General features: G+C 32.4%; 2 protein-coding genes across 4 annotated transcripts; both read right to left on the bottom strand.

Annotated features, from left to right (window-relative positions):
• LOC6572313 (tubulin alpha-2 chain) lies at window positions 1–2,538 on the bottom strand. The gene is made up of 3 exons (XM_001998416.4): window positions 2,373–2,538; window positions 1,080–1,604; window positions 1–944 (listed from the first exon to the last, which is right to left on the bottom strand). Exons 1-3 carry the CDS (start codon window positions 2,373–2,375, stop codon window positions 123–125), a joined length of 1,350 nt encoding a protein of 449 aa, XP_001998452.2. The 5' UTR covers window positions 2,376–2,538; the 3' UTR covers window positions 1–122.
• A 1,085-nt stretch (window positions 2,539–3,623) lies between these two features.
• LOC6572315 (protein unc-13 homolog 4B) lies at window positions 3,624–18,804 on the bottom strand. Of its 3 annotated transcripts, XM_044007630.1 has the most exons (16): window positions 18,607–18,674; window positions 16,040–16,390; window positions 13,270–13,552; window positions 9,937–10,277; window positions 9,748–9,795; window positions 8,610–8,769; window positions 7,580–8,400; window positions 6,717–6,931; window positions 6,372–6,652; window positions 6,219–6,309; window positions 6,081–6,154; window positions 5,535–5,900; window positions 5,211–5,471; window positions 4,202–4,371; window positions 3,956–4,134; window positions 3,624–3,885 (listed from the first exon to the last, which is right to left on the bottom strand). In XM_044007630.1, exons 2-16 carry the CDS (start codon window positions 16,111–16,113, stop codon window positions 3,794–3,796), a joined length of 3,456 nt encoding a protein of 1,151 aa, XP_043863565.1. In that variant the 5' UTR covers window positions 16,114–16,390; window positions 18,607–18,674; the 3' UTR covers window positions 3,624–3,793. The 3 variants fall into 3 exon arrangements, with proteins under 3 accessions (XP_043863565.1, XP_001998454.2, XP_015021823.1); XM_001998418.4 differs by lacking the exon at window positions 16,040–16,390 and having other exon boundaries at window positions 18,607–18,804; XM_015166337.3 differs by lacking the exons at window positions 13,270–13,552; window positions 16,040–16,390; window positions 18,607–18,674 and adding an exon at window positions 11,475–12,072.
• Window positions 18,805–18,810: the final 6 nt, after the last annotated feature.

Raw genomic sequence — 18,810 nt, 5'->3', positions numbered from 1 at the left:
TTGATTTGCATATTTTAGTAAAGATTTTATTTATTTTGTTGTAAAAAATCGTAGGTTTGTTATGCAGAGTGTGAAATATGATCCTTCTTCTACTTGATTCTTCTTTAGATATACGTCATCTCTTAGTACTCGTCACCTTCGTCTACCTCGGTGGTGGAATCAATTCCGACCTCTTCATAGTCCTTCTCAAGTGCAGCCAGATCCTCTCGAGCTTCGGCGAATTCACCTTCCTCCATGCCCTCGCCCACGTACCAGTGAACAAAAGCACGCTTGGCATACATCAAATCGAACTTATGATCCAATCGAGCCCAGGCCTCAGCAATGGCCGTGGTGTTGGACAACATGCAGACCGCACGTTGAACTTTCGCTAAGTCGCCGCCAGGCACCACAGTGGGTGGCTGATAATTGATGCCCACTTTGAAGCCAGTTGGGCACCAGTCGACGAATTGAATTGAGCGCTTGGTCTTGATTGTTGCGATGGCCGCATTCACATCTTTAGGCACCACATCACCGCGGTAGAGCATGCAGCATGCCATATACTTGCCATGCCTTGGGTCACACTTGACCATCTGGTTTGCGGGCTCGAAGCAAGCGTTTGTTATTTCAGCCACAGTTAATTGCTCGTGATAAGCTTTCTCAACGGAAATGACGGGAGCATATGTAGCCAAAGGAAAATGAATGCGTGGGTAGGGGACTAAATTGGTTTGGAACTCTGTTAGGTCAACATTGAGTGCTCCGTCGAAGCGCAACGATGCTGTTATTGAGGAAACTATTTGGCCAATTAAGCGATTTAGGTTCATATAGGTGGGTCGCTCGATGTCTAAGTTCCGACGACAAATGTCATATATGGCCTCATTGTCAACCATAAATGCGCAGTCTGAGTGCTCCAGGGTGGTGTGGGTGGTTAAAATCGAATTGTATGGCTCAACGACAGCAGTTGAAACCTTGAAACGATACGAAATAATGTGTTAAAAATACATACATATATGAACATAAATGTACTCTATATATGTATGTAAATTTTGGGTGTGTTCACACAGATTTTTCTGATTATATCATCAATTATTTATGTCACTTACTTGTGGTGCTGGATAAATGGAAAACTCCAATTTGGATTTCTTTCCATAATCAACTGATAAACGCTCCATAAGCAACGATGTGAATCCGGAGCCAGTTCCTCCGCCGAATGAGTGGAAAACCAAAAATCCCTGAAGACCCGTGCATTGATCGGCCAGCTTGCGGATGCGATCCAGCACAATGTCCACAATCTCCTTTCCGATCGTGTAGTGCCCACGAGCATAGTTGTTAGCCGCGTCCTCCTTGCCAGTGATCAACTGCTCCGGGTGGAACAGCTGGCGATAGGTGCCGGTGCGCACCTCATCAACCACAGTTGGCTCCAAGTCGACGAACACTGCGCGTGGCACATGCTTTCCGGCACTAGTTTCGCTAAAGAAAGTATTGAAGGAATCATCGCCACCACCAACTGTTTTATCAGAGGGCATATGACCGTCAGGCTGAATTCCATGCTCCAGGCAGTATAACTCCCAGCAAGCGTTGCCAATCTGAACTCCAGCTTGTCCAATATGAACTGAAATGCACTCCCTCTGCAAATAAAAAGAAGATAATTTAATATAGAACTACATAGAAATGTGCAGTTCAGCAGACCGTGAAGTACTTCTATCAATATATAGGTGTGGGCACATTTTCGTAAGTATTTATATAAATGTATATATAGAATTATACGAATAATGTATATACATATAAAAAGTGAGTTTTTCAATTATTTTATATAAATATACAAAATAAATCTGAGTCCATCAGTAAAATGTAAAATTATTATATTGTTTAATAAGTTGTAAACTTATTTAATTATTTCTGTATATGAAACACAATAAAGCCTTGTGTATATTTAGATGATATCATAGAAATGCAAAGGAGTCTGGAGTCATAATTATTATTACTTTATAGCAATCGTATGTTAGCTAAATACTATAAATCATTATTTATTACTGATTTATTAAATATGTACACATATATATTTAAAAAATAAATTTTTTTAATATATGATAATTCTTTTAAATATATATTATTTATAAATTATAAATTTCAATATTAATTCAAGAATTATATAATTAATTGAGCGTTATATTAAATATAGGGAAAATATATTTCGATTTTGAAATAAATATTATAAGTTTATTGATTTTTTTTTTACTTTCACAGTAAAGTATAAAAATGTAATTTTTCCCATTTAAAATTGAAAGTTTTAAAATAAAATGAAAAATGAATTAAATCGTGAATCAACAAAACTTACAATCTTCATTTAAAATTAAAAAAAAAAAAATTAACTTACATATTTGAGATTGACTTACCATATTTTATTTTTATGGATACAGCAATAAGAGGATCAAAGGAACGATATTTAAATGTCTTTTAGAACAAAGAACAGGCAGCAAATGGAATAAAAATGGTAATCTGGTAATTATCCAAACTTTTGTCCGTAATGAAACACAGCTGGAAATCAACTATTCGAGACATCTGCTCAGCACGCCTTTTTATAGTCGAGCGAATTTCTTATATGGGCATTTTTCGAAGCACGATCTTCGAGGGCTGCTCTGCCACTTGCCGAATGCTTTCGGATGCCCAGTTGTTGAGCATTGAAGTTCAGTGATGCGTTTAATTTAATGTCTCGAATCAAGAAATGCGCTATGATATGTACTCTTCTTTGTGCAATATACTCTTATGTGTTTATAAATCAATAAACTTTACTTTATAATAAGAAAAAAATACTTTGAATAAGCTAATAACAAAATACTTTTATTATAAGGTTTAAATATAATGTTCACATTTTTCTACACGTTCCCATGATCAAAATGATATGGTGAATAAATATATCAGGAGGGTGTGGCAAACCGAGTAAGACTGAGTTATTATTAAGGTTAGTTAAAAAGTAAAGAATATAATCAATGTGAAGTATGTGGTAAATCGAATCTGATTATACATGTGTTGATGCTGAAACCAATTCACAAGTTGAAATGGGCACGTGAGTCACTTGATAGCGGGCATCGTGTAGACAGTGATGTAGATGACCTAGGTCTCCTCACAACAGATATTGATAAACAAGACAACTATTTTTGTTTTCACCATTAATACCAACACTAATTTAATTCAACACACCTGAACAGCGATGTGCACCGTAATCAACTAGCAAAACATATAGTCGGCTTGCAAAAGAGGAACATTAGGGGCAACTGCGGCAAAACAATCAGGTGCAAGGAATAGATGTAATCCTTTTCAATGCATTAAATGTTCATGGGTTTCCCAGCTATTGTGACTGTCATCTATATCTCAATTGCAGTCATGCCGCTACCGCGCAATTAAAACTATGGACTCTGAAAGAGCCAGATAAGTTTTAGATATAAACTTACTTATAAAGCCATTAGGAGGCAGCAAGCCTGATCAAATTATCCTATCCCAACAGTTTGTATTCTACTGTGCAGTAGTATATTAAAATTAAAATAAAATTGTAGCTCATAAGGAGCAAATAAACACAGTGTGTAATAAATATATACATATAATACCCATATCTGTACAATAAATCAATCGCATCTTGATGATAATACTGTTGTTCGAATATTAATTTTTATTATTAATTATAATTGTTTCACGATTTTATTTTTAAATGCGTATGTCTAGTTGTTATTGACATTAGGATCCAGTCTGCCAAAATAAATAAATAATACCATCATTTCAATTGGAAATTACAAGACTAGACATTCGTCAATAGTTGAGATTACGAATATGATTTGTTCTTTAGCTTTTTTAGGAATTCCTTTGCTTGCTTATCACCTTGTCTATACTCCAGAGCTCGTAGTGAAAGTGAATCTTAAAGAAATAGAAATATAAAAAATAAATTGTTAAATTTATTTTCAGCCTGTTTCAATTAAGTACTTACCTGTATACTCTGGTCTACATAGATTCATCAGAATCTGTTCGCCCTCAGCTGCGATAAGATCTGCAAACGTTATATAGCATTCAGCTATATATTGACTTGACATTCCAAATAAATCTTTATCCTTAACACAAAATAAAATCAAACTATCTTCCATCTGGCGTTGTTCTGGAGTCAAATGTCTAATTTATATAAATTAGTATATTGTATTAATATGTTTTTCCTCTGTCAAAAATAAATTTCACTTACATTTTAAACTGTTCATCATAAAGGGGAAAACAATTTTTGTTATGAACGGCAGTTTTGAGGGGTGTAAATCCGTTAAATCTTATATTGGGAATCATAAAGACTTTGACGAATGAATCACATAATCCATTTTTATCCATAGATACCAAATTACGAGCATTTAATATTGTCAGCTAAAATTAAATCAAATTGTTATTCATCTCATTATGTTACGTAAAACTTAGGCTAACATGGTGAAGGGAAGCGTCGGCTTCGAATATAAATATACTGGGCACTATACTCCAAAATCTATATCTGTATCCGTGTCTGTTAAACTGCATCTGCATCCCTATCTGTGAATCTGTACCTATGTAAATGTATCTGAGCATCTGTATCTATGTATCTGTATCTGTGTATCTGTAGCTGTGTATCTGTATCTGTGTATCTGTATCTAAGCATCTGTATTTGTATCTGTATCTATGTATCTGTATCTGTGTATCTGTATCTGTATATCTGTATCTGTGTATCTGTATCAGTGTATATGTAACTGTGTATCTTTATCTATGTATCTGTGACTATGTATCTGTTTCTGTGTATCTGTATCTGTGTATCTGTATCTATGTATCTGTATCTATGTATGACTATGTATCTGTTTCTGTATATCTGTATCTGTATCTGTATATGTGTATATATTCTGTGAATCGGTATCTGTGTAAATGTATCTGTGCATCTGTATCTATGTATCTATATCTATGTATCTGTATTTATGTATCTAGGTATATGTACCTGTATCTGTGTACCTGTATCTGTATATATGTATCTGTGTATCTGTATCTAAGCATATATGTTTTGTATCTTATCTGTATCTGGGTATATGTATCTGCATCTGTGTATCTGTATCTAAGTACCTGTATGTGTATCTGTATCTATGTATTTGTGACTATGTATCTGCGACTATGTATCTGTATCTGTGTATATGTTTGTTACGTATTTTATATGTGTGTAGTTAAGTTGGTTAATTGGTAATACTCACGACTAATCCAGAGTCTGAAAATTGTGCGCTAATTGTAAGTTGTCCAAAGGGTGACGTCTCTTGCTGTTTCTGGTATTTAAATCGTTCTAGATAGTATTGGTGAATAAGATCAGCCGTTTCGAGAGCATGCAGTTCAAGAGTGTTTTCGATTTCTGATAAAATTTTAACATCAGATGTTTTTGTATCCCCAATCTTAAAACTGGAAATCATAGTATGTAGAGTGGCCCTTAAGTTTTGAAAGAATGCTGGTGGACGGCGTTTCTAAGGGATCACATAAAAGAATGTAATAGTAAAATAAATGTACAGAACTTAAGTCACACTTACATCGAGATTGGATTGTACAAGATCATAAATAATTATTGATAGCTCTTCCCAAATACTATCTAAAACTCTTTTGAAGTTGACTTCATTTAGATTAACATAAAGGGTCTGCAATGATCCGTCCAGGTACATCATCAGTCTTTCCATGGAATTTGAGTTCTCGTGAAGTACTTCAGCTCCTTCTGTTAAATATCGCCGAATCGATGGAGACATCCTGCGAGCAACATATTCGATAAGCTCAACAATTTGATTGCGCTGTGTATCAAGAGCATTATCGATAACAGCTTTTATAGTAGAGGCACAGCGTTGGGCATCCAGGTAGGTTTTGTAATCTCCCAAGCGTCGTATCACAGTATCTGTACCCAGCTCCTACAAAAATATAGGTACATACAATACAAAATAATACTGAATAATACTAATATATAAAACTAACTTTATCATGATTAAACTTTTCTACTATGTTTTTTTATAATATTAAATTGAGTCAATTACTTAAAGTCCTTTTTTAAACAGTGAAGCAATTCATAATATCTAACTACCTTTACATACCTTTATAAATGAGGGTAAACTTTGACGGATGTAGTCCATATTATTTATAGCCAAGCACCATTCCTCCGATAAATCTTACATAAAAATACCAAAAACGTTAAACGCGTATATTGAAAGCCTACCAACTCAACAACTTACTAAACATATCTCCATCCTGTTCTCTTTTGGTTATAGCTTCCACGCGGTGGGACATACGCTGTGCATAGAAAACGCAGCATCGGCATATATCCTGGGAAAGAGCGATATTTCAAAGCATATTTTCTATAAATTACTTTTGGGCAATTTACTTACATTAACGATTTTGGCCACAAACAAGTAGGATCCTTCTATATCTGGCCAATCCAGTTGTTGCCAAAATATCTTAATCTGGTAAAAAATCGCTAAGGTGTCGACTGCTGATGAACTATACTTAACCGTTTCATCTACAGCGTGGAGTTGGTCCAGGTCAATGGCTTTCTGGATGCGATTCAGGGCTTTAATAATTGAAATTTCAAGCCAATGAGTTACGCCTCTGTCAAACCACAAGTAAAATTCATTCATCTCCAGCTGACAGTTGGGACAGAGTGACTGTCCTGTAAAATGAAAATCAATATTAATACAAGATCATTAAATACGATCTCTTTAATTAATAATTACCTAGAGTATTATATCGCTTGAGTACCAAATAAACTTCAAATAATGTTGTTCCCATATTAACATTGTCAATATTTGGCAAATATTCAAAGTTATCGTCAGGAACATCCAACTTCTTAATGTTGGAACATACTTGCTCCACAATAGCTTTGCATATTTCTGTCAGCTTTGAATCGTAGAACATAAATAGTGTAGTGGAATAGCTGACCCGAATTTTGCTGAAAGACACAAGTATTTTAATACATATTTTAATACAGGTTTATTACTTTTATATAAAAAAAATACCAAATACAGATACTGCAGTATACAGCATACACACTCCTAATGAAATTCTCTCCACTTAAAAAATTTAGTTTAAATAACATTTTTCAAATTTAGGGTAATTTATATTCAATTCGAGGGCCCCCACAGTAAATTAACTGCTTTCATATTTTGTGCTATATCGATCTATATCTATAAAGATGAAATGGGATGTGTATATACAAAGAGTACACAAAGTAAATAGGATAGTCAGACATGGACATATCGACTCCGTTTTTTTTCCCGATTGTTCTATAAAAAGTTTGCGGTCCACTCCACCTGGGTCCAGAATAAAAATCAACCAGGGGACTTCCACAAATGCTACATATATACTGCTTTATTTAATGAACTTTGGAGAACTCTCGCTCTCACAGTTCCTACTTATCACACGAAATCGGTTTCATTAGTGAATATTCAGTGTCATAACATGGTAAGTTAGTTAATGAATGTCTGCGAATATGTTTATAGCCCATTCGATTTAAAAATTTATTGAAACCAAAAATGTACCAATTATGTGCACCATAATAATGAATAAATTTATTTAATAGTAATAAATCTTTACTCACTGGTAGAACAGTTTATCGAAATATTCCATCGCACGCTGTAGATCTGAGCGAACCATTTGTATGATTTTGATTACATTCTGTAATTTCTCTTCATCCGAATCGTGATCCTTGGTTTGACTGCCGACTTCTTTGATTTGTTCCATCCACTCTTTGGCTCCGCTATTGATAGCGGCAATAATAACGTTATCGATCGTGTTCGCTTTCTCAGAGTCTTCGTATTCTAGCCAGCCATAGACTGTTTTGGGAAATAGATCTATTGTCGCTGGCACCTCAAATGTTTTCAGCTTCGACAGAATGTCTAGTACCTCACTGAGCGTCTTCAGAATTTTATTATCACTGATTTGTTTGGAGCGTAAATGTCTTAGGATTGAAAAGCAAGATGGTAGCAACCGCTTGGCACCCTCCCAGAATGTTTTGACATCCTCCGAATCGTTTTGCAAATAGTTTATTACTGGAGCCAGAACATCGAGTATTGAATTAAAGAGTACGAAATTCAGTTTATGAGTCTCGTGCACAGTGCTATACGCATGCCACTGGCAGAGCGCACAGTCAACGGGAGAGAGACCACTCTGAACGGCGTGTTGAGTTCTGATTGCTTCAGCCATCGCTCCGAATTTTCCGCTCCACCAATATTTGGCCACCTGAGACGAATCCAGCTCGTGCACCAGTAACAATTTCAAGAGGTGTTTATGTTCTTGACTTGCCACATTCTTATTCTTTTCGGCACTGAGAGCAATGTTCACTAGAATAGAACCGCGACTTTTCGTTTTACTCCCTTTTTCCAGATTATACCAAACGGTCAGTCCAGTAACTGGAATAGACTTTGCAAAGTTCAAAGAATTTTTTTAATATTATTAAATTATTATTATTATCAAAAAACGTTAGCATTTACTGTGAAGAGATCGATTTGATTAAATTTCGAAAATAGTTCTTACCTATTTTCAATATTTACTTGAAGTTTCAGTAAACAGATAAGCTATTTGATATTATATATATCTATTATAAATGTTTATATCTATTATATGCCAACCTTAAGCGAAATCATTGCACGTCCAATTAATTCGTTATCATGCTTTCCAGATGAGGCCGTAACCGCAATTTCCTTCATAAGCTTGCTTAGCCCGCGTACACCCTTAACATCCAACAGCTTATTGACCTTGTCTTTGACAGTTTCCGCTGCATCAAAGTCCCTATTAAAAGTAAAAACATTTTTATTAAATTATTTATGCGTTTTATATTTTGAGATCAAATCTGACATCAAACTTAAATTTTAATAGCTGAAGTTGAACTTGCATAAATTTAATTTATTTTCAACCCTATTTAACTGGTTTATACTGTTCTTGCCCAAGCGGACACTAGCTAAACTAAAACACTGTTGAAATACATAAAAAAAAATTCGCTTGTATATTAATATTGCAGTCTATAACTAAAAGAAAACATAGGCCAAAATTCCTTTGGCTTAGAAAAAATAAGAATTCAGATTGGTACAATATTTATACCAGAAAAAAATTAAAGTATACAAAATTAATTAATATTTAGATATATAGAAAATATACAATTTGTATATATACTTAATGATTTTCAGAATAAAATAAAATAATTATAAAACTATTTACAATTAAAAACCGTCGTTTGGCGTCCTCCATAAGTTGAATGTAAATACTTTATGGAATTTTCGCTCATATTAATTTTCGCAAATTTATTAAATACTTTTTAACAACGAAGAGAACTTGAAAAATGTAATTAAACTTATGATTGATTCATTTTAGTTTTAAATGCTTACGAAAAAGAATTTAAAATCTATTAAGTTTCAGAAATACTTGACGAAATACATTAACATAACTATCTGGTTTCAAGCTCTTCAAGACTTTGAACAAATACAGCGATTGCTGGCATTTGGCCATTTTAGATCACAAGCATCAGAAATTAAATTGCCTAGCAACAGACAGAGACACCTAAACATATGACCCGAAACTATTGAAGAAATATAGAAAAATAAAAATGAATTTTCTTTATTTATTCATCTTGATATATTGATTTGCTAAAATTTGGTCTATAATAAATAAAATTCGAATAAACTCATAAAAATTTGCTTTAATAATATTGAAACAAACCAAAATATTCAAATTGGCCAATTAGATTAAGTAAATAATAATTTATAAACTTACCAAACTTCGATAATAAGAACTTCATCACGAGGACCTTCAGCAATTGGTCTAGAAAATTCAAATAAAATTCAATAAACATCTAATAAATTAAGTAATTAATATAATCAACGAGACAGTATATTTAATTTCATCTTTATAGAAGAAAATAATTCCAGAAGTTGATGTGACCTATTTGCCGATAATACTTACAATGAAAAATGCTCCTCCCATATGGGACTTAAAGTAGACGTTTTTACGGAAGAATTATAGCGGTGCGAAATGTTTGATTCCAAGTACAATGTTACGAAAGGATCGGATGATCCATTCGAATCCATTGGTAGTAAGTTTTCTGCTTTAATAACTTCAACATTGAGCCTTAATTTAGGTGGTTCCTTCTTCATTGCAATCTCAGAAATTTCCAAATGGGTGGCATTGGGTATTTTGAATACCTCCTTTGCGAATTCAACCAGGCTTTCCCTACAGGCATCACTACTCTCACAACCAATATTATTGTAAATTTCAAATAGGATCTCCTCGTATAAGTCGTCGATCTGAAAAAATAAGCAGTATAAGAATTCAGACGTTCATATTTGTTTAATAATCGAGCTTCATACATTTAGTATTGCAAACTTTCGTCCTTTTTTTGACCATGCTAATAATATATACATATTTATATAAATAATATATTATCAGATTCTGCTACCAGTAATTAAGACTACGGGCTCTATGGGCTCTGTATGCTATTTATTTATATTTATATTTATTTTAAATATTATAAAAAAGCTAGCGATTGCTAAAAAATATATATTTGTAGTTCCTTTTTAAGCATATCTCGAAGACAATATAGCCAGACATACTGCACATACTTGAGGGTATCATTAAGTACATAAAGATTATAAATATTCGTTTTACTTTGCGAACATCACAACCATTCGCACCAACAATTGAGAAAAAAAATAAACATTTTTTGAATATGCTTACATTTCTGCAAACATTCTTTGCTGGATGGTCGAAAATTAAATATGGAAAAATAAACATCGAACTTAATAACCCATTTCCCATAATGTGGAGCTGTGGCTAGAGTAAACACAGATATTCCGTATGTGTAAGATTAAGTATATTTGTGGCTAAAATTAGTTTAAATACATATGTAAATAAAAGAAGATTTGCATAAGCCGGATAGTGCAATTTCTACGATATTTCTTATTGTTCCAGAGTATGTCATCGTATCATACAATACACCCAACAAGATCATTCCAAGTACTTGTATATTGATACAACTATACTTCGTACAAATACTATCGACTTTAGAGGGGCTTTGGATGTTAGTAAACAATATGTATTTCGAAGCAAACTTGAAATTATTACTTAACTTTTAATAAACTATATTAATTATTATTATACTATTATTATTAGTTAGGGAAATAAAGAATTCTAAGAATTCTCTCAATCTTCAAATGTAAAAAAAAAAATGTGATGTATCAGTTTAATTTAAATTAAGTTTGTCTATCGCTTAATATCTTCGACTATTATCCTAAACTAATTTTTATGGAATCTTAGATTATTAATACGCACTACTATATTGTGTTTCATTTATTTGAGGGATAACTGAATATCTTTTTACTGCCCCATATAAACATTCGTAAAAAGCTTTGGGCCGACATTCCTATCGGTAAAAACAAAATTCAATGATTTTTAAACAACCACCAGTTCAATTTATTTTAAATAACTAGAAAATAATTACTTACAGTCATAGAATGACAAACTTCTTTTGCGTGAGACTCTAATAAATGCTTGTGAACACCGCGGAAATACTGATTGGATATGCTTCCATTTCTATTAAGAATCCGCTTGCGTCGCTCCGCCGTTTCGTTTAAGGAGAGTGTCGAACACACTTTTTGAATATGGTGCGTCTCATGACCCGCAGTTCGATTTAAACTTAAATATTTTGAACTTTTATCCGTTGAGTTTCGTGAGGTCATATTAGACAGAACTCGTGGCAACGATAAATAGCTCATTTTTAAAACACAAAAGTATTGAACTTTGTATAACTAATTTAGAAACATTTTGCACTTTTGCTTTTCTTTATTTTGTGAAAGTGAATCTTATTTCTCGTCTATATTGTGGAACATCGCACAGCTATAATATATTGACGTATATATTATATTATTATATGATCATTTCTGGTATCCGTATAATAGTTTAGCGGGTTCCAAGATGTCCCTGCAGCAGTACCACTCTTAGGTATATGTAAATTGAAAACCCATTAACAGTGTCAATGCCGCGAATAAAAATTTTTTACATCTAATCACGCTGACCGTGAGCTGCTTTTGGGTGTGTATGAGCAGAATTCGTTTTCGAGATTGTTTTCTAAGTATCTCACAAGATAAAGAGAGAAGCTGAATTATATAGTAGTGCTTTAGCAAATGTTTTATTTTTGGAACTTTGAAAAAAAGCTCAATGTTTATGAACCTATGTGTATTCAAAGTATTGGGGAAAGCACACATAGCAAGTGAATGAATAAATGCTTTTTGTATACACACACACAAACGCACAGCATATGTGTACACATAAACATCTATGTAGTGCCAGTGTAGATAAGTAGATACTAAAGCAAACAAATTTATAGACTATTCTCAACCCAATCAGTTCGAATTGTTTATAGTTCGCGTCTACGGTTAATCTAACAAAGGGTCAAACCAAAAATACAGTTCTGCTTCTTTGTTAGTGCCCGATATTTTGAAATATAACTTGTATGGATACTATATCTTTAAAAAACAGTCCTTATATATATATACAGATTAGTACCTATACGGTGAATAAAGAAACACCACATATACATACATATAATTTCAAGGTATGAATGAATTTGTTTTCTCTTCATTCACATTTTTTAATATTGAATGAAATTTTTTCTCTCTATACCCCTTCTCTTTTCACGACATTTGAAAAATGCTTTCTAGTAAATCATGTTTATAATTCCATCAAAAATGAAACAGTTGATTAAGTTTTTAAATCCTATAAAAATTATTATATTTAAATAAAATTTGATAATTAACAGATCAAAATTATAAAATAATAATTTTTAAGTATCAAAAATGGGTTGTCTTAGTGAGCAATTAAAGAATTGAATTGCTTAAAAAATTAACTGATATAGAGTTTTTAGAGGACAGCAATTATATTGAATTTTTATTAAGTACCATATATATTTTTTTATAAATTTGAGCGTGCTACAACTAAATAAAATTAATAACGATGTTCCAAATACGTTTTGATTTACTTTAAAATAAATCACTATAATCAGGATTCATTGGTAATACTGTACCACCAACAAGGATCAATAAGTAGTAAAAATTAGAATGTTTTAGTTTAAAAATTTTGCTCTTAATTTTGCAATTTAAAGAATATTCTTATTTTTATATAAGATAGAACCTATACCGGTTGCATAAATTTTATAACTTTAATTACTTAAGGTATCAGAAAATTCGAGTTGTAAAAAATTCACTTAATTTCATTAAAAATATTATACATATTAATACTTACATTCATACAAACATTTTCCTTTATATTATTGACGGATATTAAGTCTGTCTCACTGCCCAATGTGGAAGTATCGAAACTTTCATTATCATCTGTTTTTATTTCCAGTCCACTATCCGTACAGGATCCATCATTGACCTTTGGGATTGCCGTCTCTTCTTCTTCCCCCTCTTCTGCTTCCGGAAATGGAGCCAACGATGTTTTAAAATTATTTTCATCCAATTGAGATTTCTGTCTCAAAAAGGAGCCAAACTTTTCAAAGAAACCATCATCGCTATCCTGGAGTCTGCAGTAAAAAAAAAAATCATAAGCAAATATTCATATTATAAATAGATTTCATATTTAGGTCTGGGATTTTTTTTGAATTTGCAACAAGAAACAAAAAATCCAACTTTTAATGTTTAATTACAGTTGTAAGGAGTTCAGGGTATAATGAAATTCAGGCAGATCAGTCCCCAAGAGTACTCGAGCACAGAAGAACCTATTGTCTATGCAATCTACTAATTACACATATATAATTAATGCATACATAAGCTATTTAGCATATCAACATTTAGCCTTATCAAACATACAGAAATACCTAATGGAAATACTTAAAAGAAGTACGTAAAGAGGAAATACGGAATTAAGTAGAGGAAATATACTTGGAAGAAATACAAGAAGGCGCTAATTTTTACTCTTATACCTTTTTTACCGCTCCCTATGACTTCTCTTAAAAGCAGTATAGTAATTCAGTTGCCTTATCAAACATGCTCTGATTATTAATACACTTAAGGCTAATCAATCACATAGTATCCCAATTAAATGAAACCTTTCGATGGCATTGGAGTAATCTTCTTTAAATGCTTACTAACAGTAGACAATCGCTCAGTATATATATGAAGGGAAAACAAAAATAATCCTATCTTAGTCAAAGAAGTATTTAGACTGATGACAATACGTGTGTACATACATATATAAATTTGTCAAAATTTGTATCCTGCAGTGTTTTAAAATCTGATGTGGCGTCCTTTGATATCAAACCAAAAAATCTATTATGTCAAGCTCACTAAAAGCTTTAAAATGACAAACGCACACGCACAAGACTCATTTCCTAAATTGACCTTTTAATAACATCCATCAAGAAAAAAGAAATGAGTCGCCTGGCTGCCTATAGGAAAGAGGTCAATAACATTTAGATTATTTTTATTATTCATTGAAACAAACAAACTTTTTTCTTTGATAAATACAACACTCAATTAATCAATTCTTATATATTTACAGATTCGAACAATTGCTATTCCTGCAAATACTTCTTAGTATCACAGGCCAAAAGGATTTTCTAATTTTGAAAACAGAATAATTCTCGTGTTAATTTTATGTTCTATGCACTGACCTCCTATATCTAAAAATATGTAAACGAATTTTCATCACATTTGACAAAAGCTAAAAAATGTCTAGCCTTGATTTGTTTTCTTCTAACTTATAGTATTTTTAACTTATAGTATTTTAAGCAAATCAGTAATAAATATGTGTTTTACATTGTCACAAATGGCACTATTAATCCCATAATCATAAGTATTGATTCATGAATGTCAGTTAAGAACAAAACTTTCGTTATATGGTATATACGATTTTTTCGTATATATATGTATCAATGTCTATAAATAAGCACAGCTTTTGATTTTCTTTAATAAGATTTAATTTCAAGATCTTATTAATTTATTTATTTAAGACCAGTTGACCCGGCGACTAGTCGTACCGCCTAACTGTCAAAGAATGTCGTGTTACCTCTTTGCTGAACTAATTTAGGCTTTGATGAACGCAATACAATAATACAAAACAATATTAATATAGATAGGAATATAATGGCAATGTCACTTTACCACTAAGGCAGCACAAACCGGTCGATTCACCGCGAACTTCTATGCGCCTCAATGCTGGCAAACAACGTCCATTGGACTAATGCAACCTAAACGATGCACGGTGTAGTCGATGGTGCAATCATATCGAAACGCTGCTCGATTCATATCAATACTTAAACCACGATAATCTGTACGATAATCTCGACGATTTCTCGATTCTAATCTAGGGCTGCCTCTCTTTGCTCTTGTATTCGAGAAGCACTTTGCTCCAGCTAGGGGTTTACACATTAATCACTATATAACTGTCAATATAACTACGTAGTCGAGTTATTATGTAGATGCGTATATTCCAATCATATAAATATATAATGTTATATATGTGATGCGAATAAACCTTGACAATTGATACTATTGCCATGCCCTTCAAAGTGTATGAAGATAAGATTTCAAAGACCAACGTAATTCAATAATGTAGATATTTATATTTGAGTATATATATATATATATAAGTATATATGTGTATATATATATATACTGCGCGTCATCAGGTTAGCGCCTACCCTAATTGTATAAAATTTATATATTTTCTTATTTATACTATAAATGAATACATGGTTATGATATACATATGTAAATATTTAAGTAATTCTTAAAACTGTAGCTCGGTACGGCGGGGTACGAAGTATTTGTGGGGGAACTCCGCTTCCAGCGGTACTGTTAACTGTTTTCGGACTATCAATGAGCACATACTTCATTTAGCCTTAGTAATTATTATATACTATTTTATTGCAAATACTCGTTGGATATTTAATCATACATATATTTATCATATATTTGATTACAACTAGCCGTAATTCCAATTTATAAGAGCTGTGTATCTTTATTTACACTATCATTTGCTATCGATTAATAGCCGAGTTGTATATTACCTATTGTCTCCACATATCAATATAGACTGAGTACAGTGTTGTCTAATAAAGTTAATGCGGTCAAGAAGCTTCATTTGCTCTCACTTTATATTTATTTTACAATATTTATAACAACAATCTTTGCATTTTCTAGCAAATTCGTGAATTTAACACCACAAACAACCGAAAACAAACGCATTCACCACGACCTTTTGGCTAGAACTGTTTGAGCAGTAAGAGCTTTGTACGTTAGCCGCTTGAAAGATAGGGCCAAAACAGACCAATACAAATGCACCAGTTACATCCGCACTATAGTTGTTGCTTTCGCCTGTGTGTGTGATGTCTTCATGGTTCATGATTTTGAAGATATACCTGCATATACGGACGTATGTATGTATGTATACGTATATGTATGTACATGTGTATGTATGCATGCACCTAATTAACATACACAAGCTCAACCATAGTAAATACTCATTTTCGTGAACCATGTTACTGCCAACCCTTAACAACAACAATACAGAGCACGCACAAACGTGCACACGTACATATGTACATAAAAACATACATACATACATATGTACATGACTAAAAGAAATTAGTGCATCATAACACGAATGCATCGACGTGCGTATGCAAGTATGTATGTATGTGTATTAACCACGAAATCCGAAATAACATTCACAGTTATATTTACAAACATACAAAGAGGTATGCATACATACATACATACATATATTCGTGATCACATGTATACATATGTATGTAGTATTAGATTAGTCTTTAGTTTTTGGAGTTGACCAGATCGAACGCTTTCCTATGATACTACAATCTTTGCCCTTAGGTAAGAGTGCTCATAATGACAAGTGCCAGACTGGAAAATACCCTGCACACCATGATATTCCAACTTACTTCTTACTTACTCCAATTCAAACACAGGAAAGCACTGTAAATGCACCCAAACAAACATACACACATGCACTACATTACAGTAACAATGATATATATACATATATACATATGTACATACATAAAACAATATATTCAGATGTACACATAATATAACTAAAGTTAATTTAGTTTATTATATTATATAAAAAATAAAATAACATTGTACATATAGTATATCAATAGTTGTTTATGCATGTAAAATGTTTCTTTACAAACTGTATGTATGAGCTCACACACATGCGAAGCCAATGCATTGGATTGGTTGAATGTGCTATCCCGAAGCATTTACGACAGTTTTTTATGTGTATTATCTCCGATTTAAAGTGAAATAAATCAATCTATCAAACCTAATGCGCCGATCTTAAAGGAAATGGAGTAAGTTCGATATTCCCATATATTTTAAAATGTAAATGCTATTATCTAAGGTGCCATTTAAACTATAAATATTAATTATTGTCCCTACTAGTTATTAGATAGCCTTTAAACTATTCTTTTAAACTATTAAAAACGAAAGCTTAGTTTTTAATAAAACATAAACTATAAATTTGAATTATTGTCCCTACTAGATATTAGATAGCCTTTAAACTATTAAAAACGAAAGCTTGAATAAAATATATGAAATATTTAGTTTTCCTTTGAATATGTATGATGGATAGGCTCTCAACTGTCTTATCTTACTTGCCATAATGATCACTTGTATATTAATACTCTTTAATAGACCGCCTGTTACATGAATTTTAATATAACCATTATACCCTGCCAACAGCACTATTTCAATGGGTTTTAGGGTATGAAGACAATGCAAATTAATGTGATCTAATTGTGATCTAAGGTGGGTTGAGTGCGTATGCAGCGTAGATTTCATCTCATCAAGAGACCCTTATCTTCATTAAACATATACTCAGTTGGCACTGTTAGACGAGATTCACATTTCAACTATGATTTGATTTCAAAGGCAATATGTACACATGTACATGCACACATTTAATTGGAAAATCCGATAGAATCGATTTCAGAGGCAAAACAACACAGCTATGTTTAATGACAATCTAATGTCTTGTGCCATCTTTAGTTGCACGAACTTAACTAAAAACATAGCAACAATTTAATATAATACAGATAAACAGCCGATGAAGACTATAGATAATATCGATAGCTATGGGCGAAAGCTTTTCGTTGCCAAAATGTGTTTTGTAATGTGATTTAAGAGTAACACATCAAATACAAATACACAAAAAAAAAATACACCAAACAAAACCCGGCCTACACAAATAAAATTTTTAATGTATGTATGTATGTGTATATATGCACATGTTTGTATATGTACATATGTACTCATGAGTCTATGATTATATGTGTCATCGTATATAATGTTGGTGCTCTAACTTGAGTCTCGTTTTTTGTTATCGCAAGATCATATGATATATGTACACATATATATTCAACATGGAAACATTACTTATATTATAAATTTTAACATTTATACACATATACTCCCATTTATATATACACATAGTTTATAATTAGTTGTCTGATTAACATGCACCTACCATATACAATTTTGAATAGACTGATTCATACGACAACGACAATTTGGTACATTACATACAGAAATATCTGTATTTTACTGTACTTACTGATGCTGATGCTCTGTAGGTGGATTTACATTACTCTCTTGTAATTTATTGAAGATCCCTTTCCACATTTGTTCCTCATCCATTTTAGAGTTGAGTATTCAGCGAAATTACGAAAACAAAATAAACTACTTTGCGAGCAACACTCAAAGCTCCGAGACAGTTTGGCAAAAACTAATGAGAAATCTGCGTTGCCTTGCCGCTTCT

Source organism: Drosophila mojavensis, unplaced genomic scaffold (assembly GCF_018153725.1).
Source record: "Drosophila mojavensis isolate 15081-1352.22 unplaced genomic scaffold, ASM1815372v1 contig_19, whole genome shotgun sequence".
NCBI classification, from domain to species: Eukaryota; Metazoa; Arthropoda; class Insecta; order Diptera; family Drosophilidae; genus Drosophila; species Drosophila mojavensis.
Note: the sequence above shows the minus strand (reverse complement) of the source record. Positions and strands in the feature narration are given on the sequence as shown.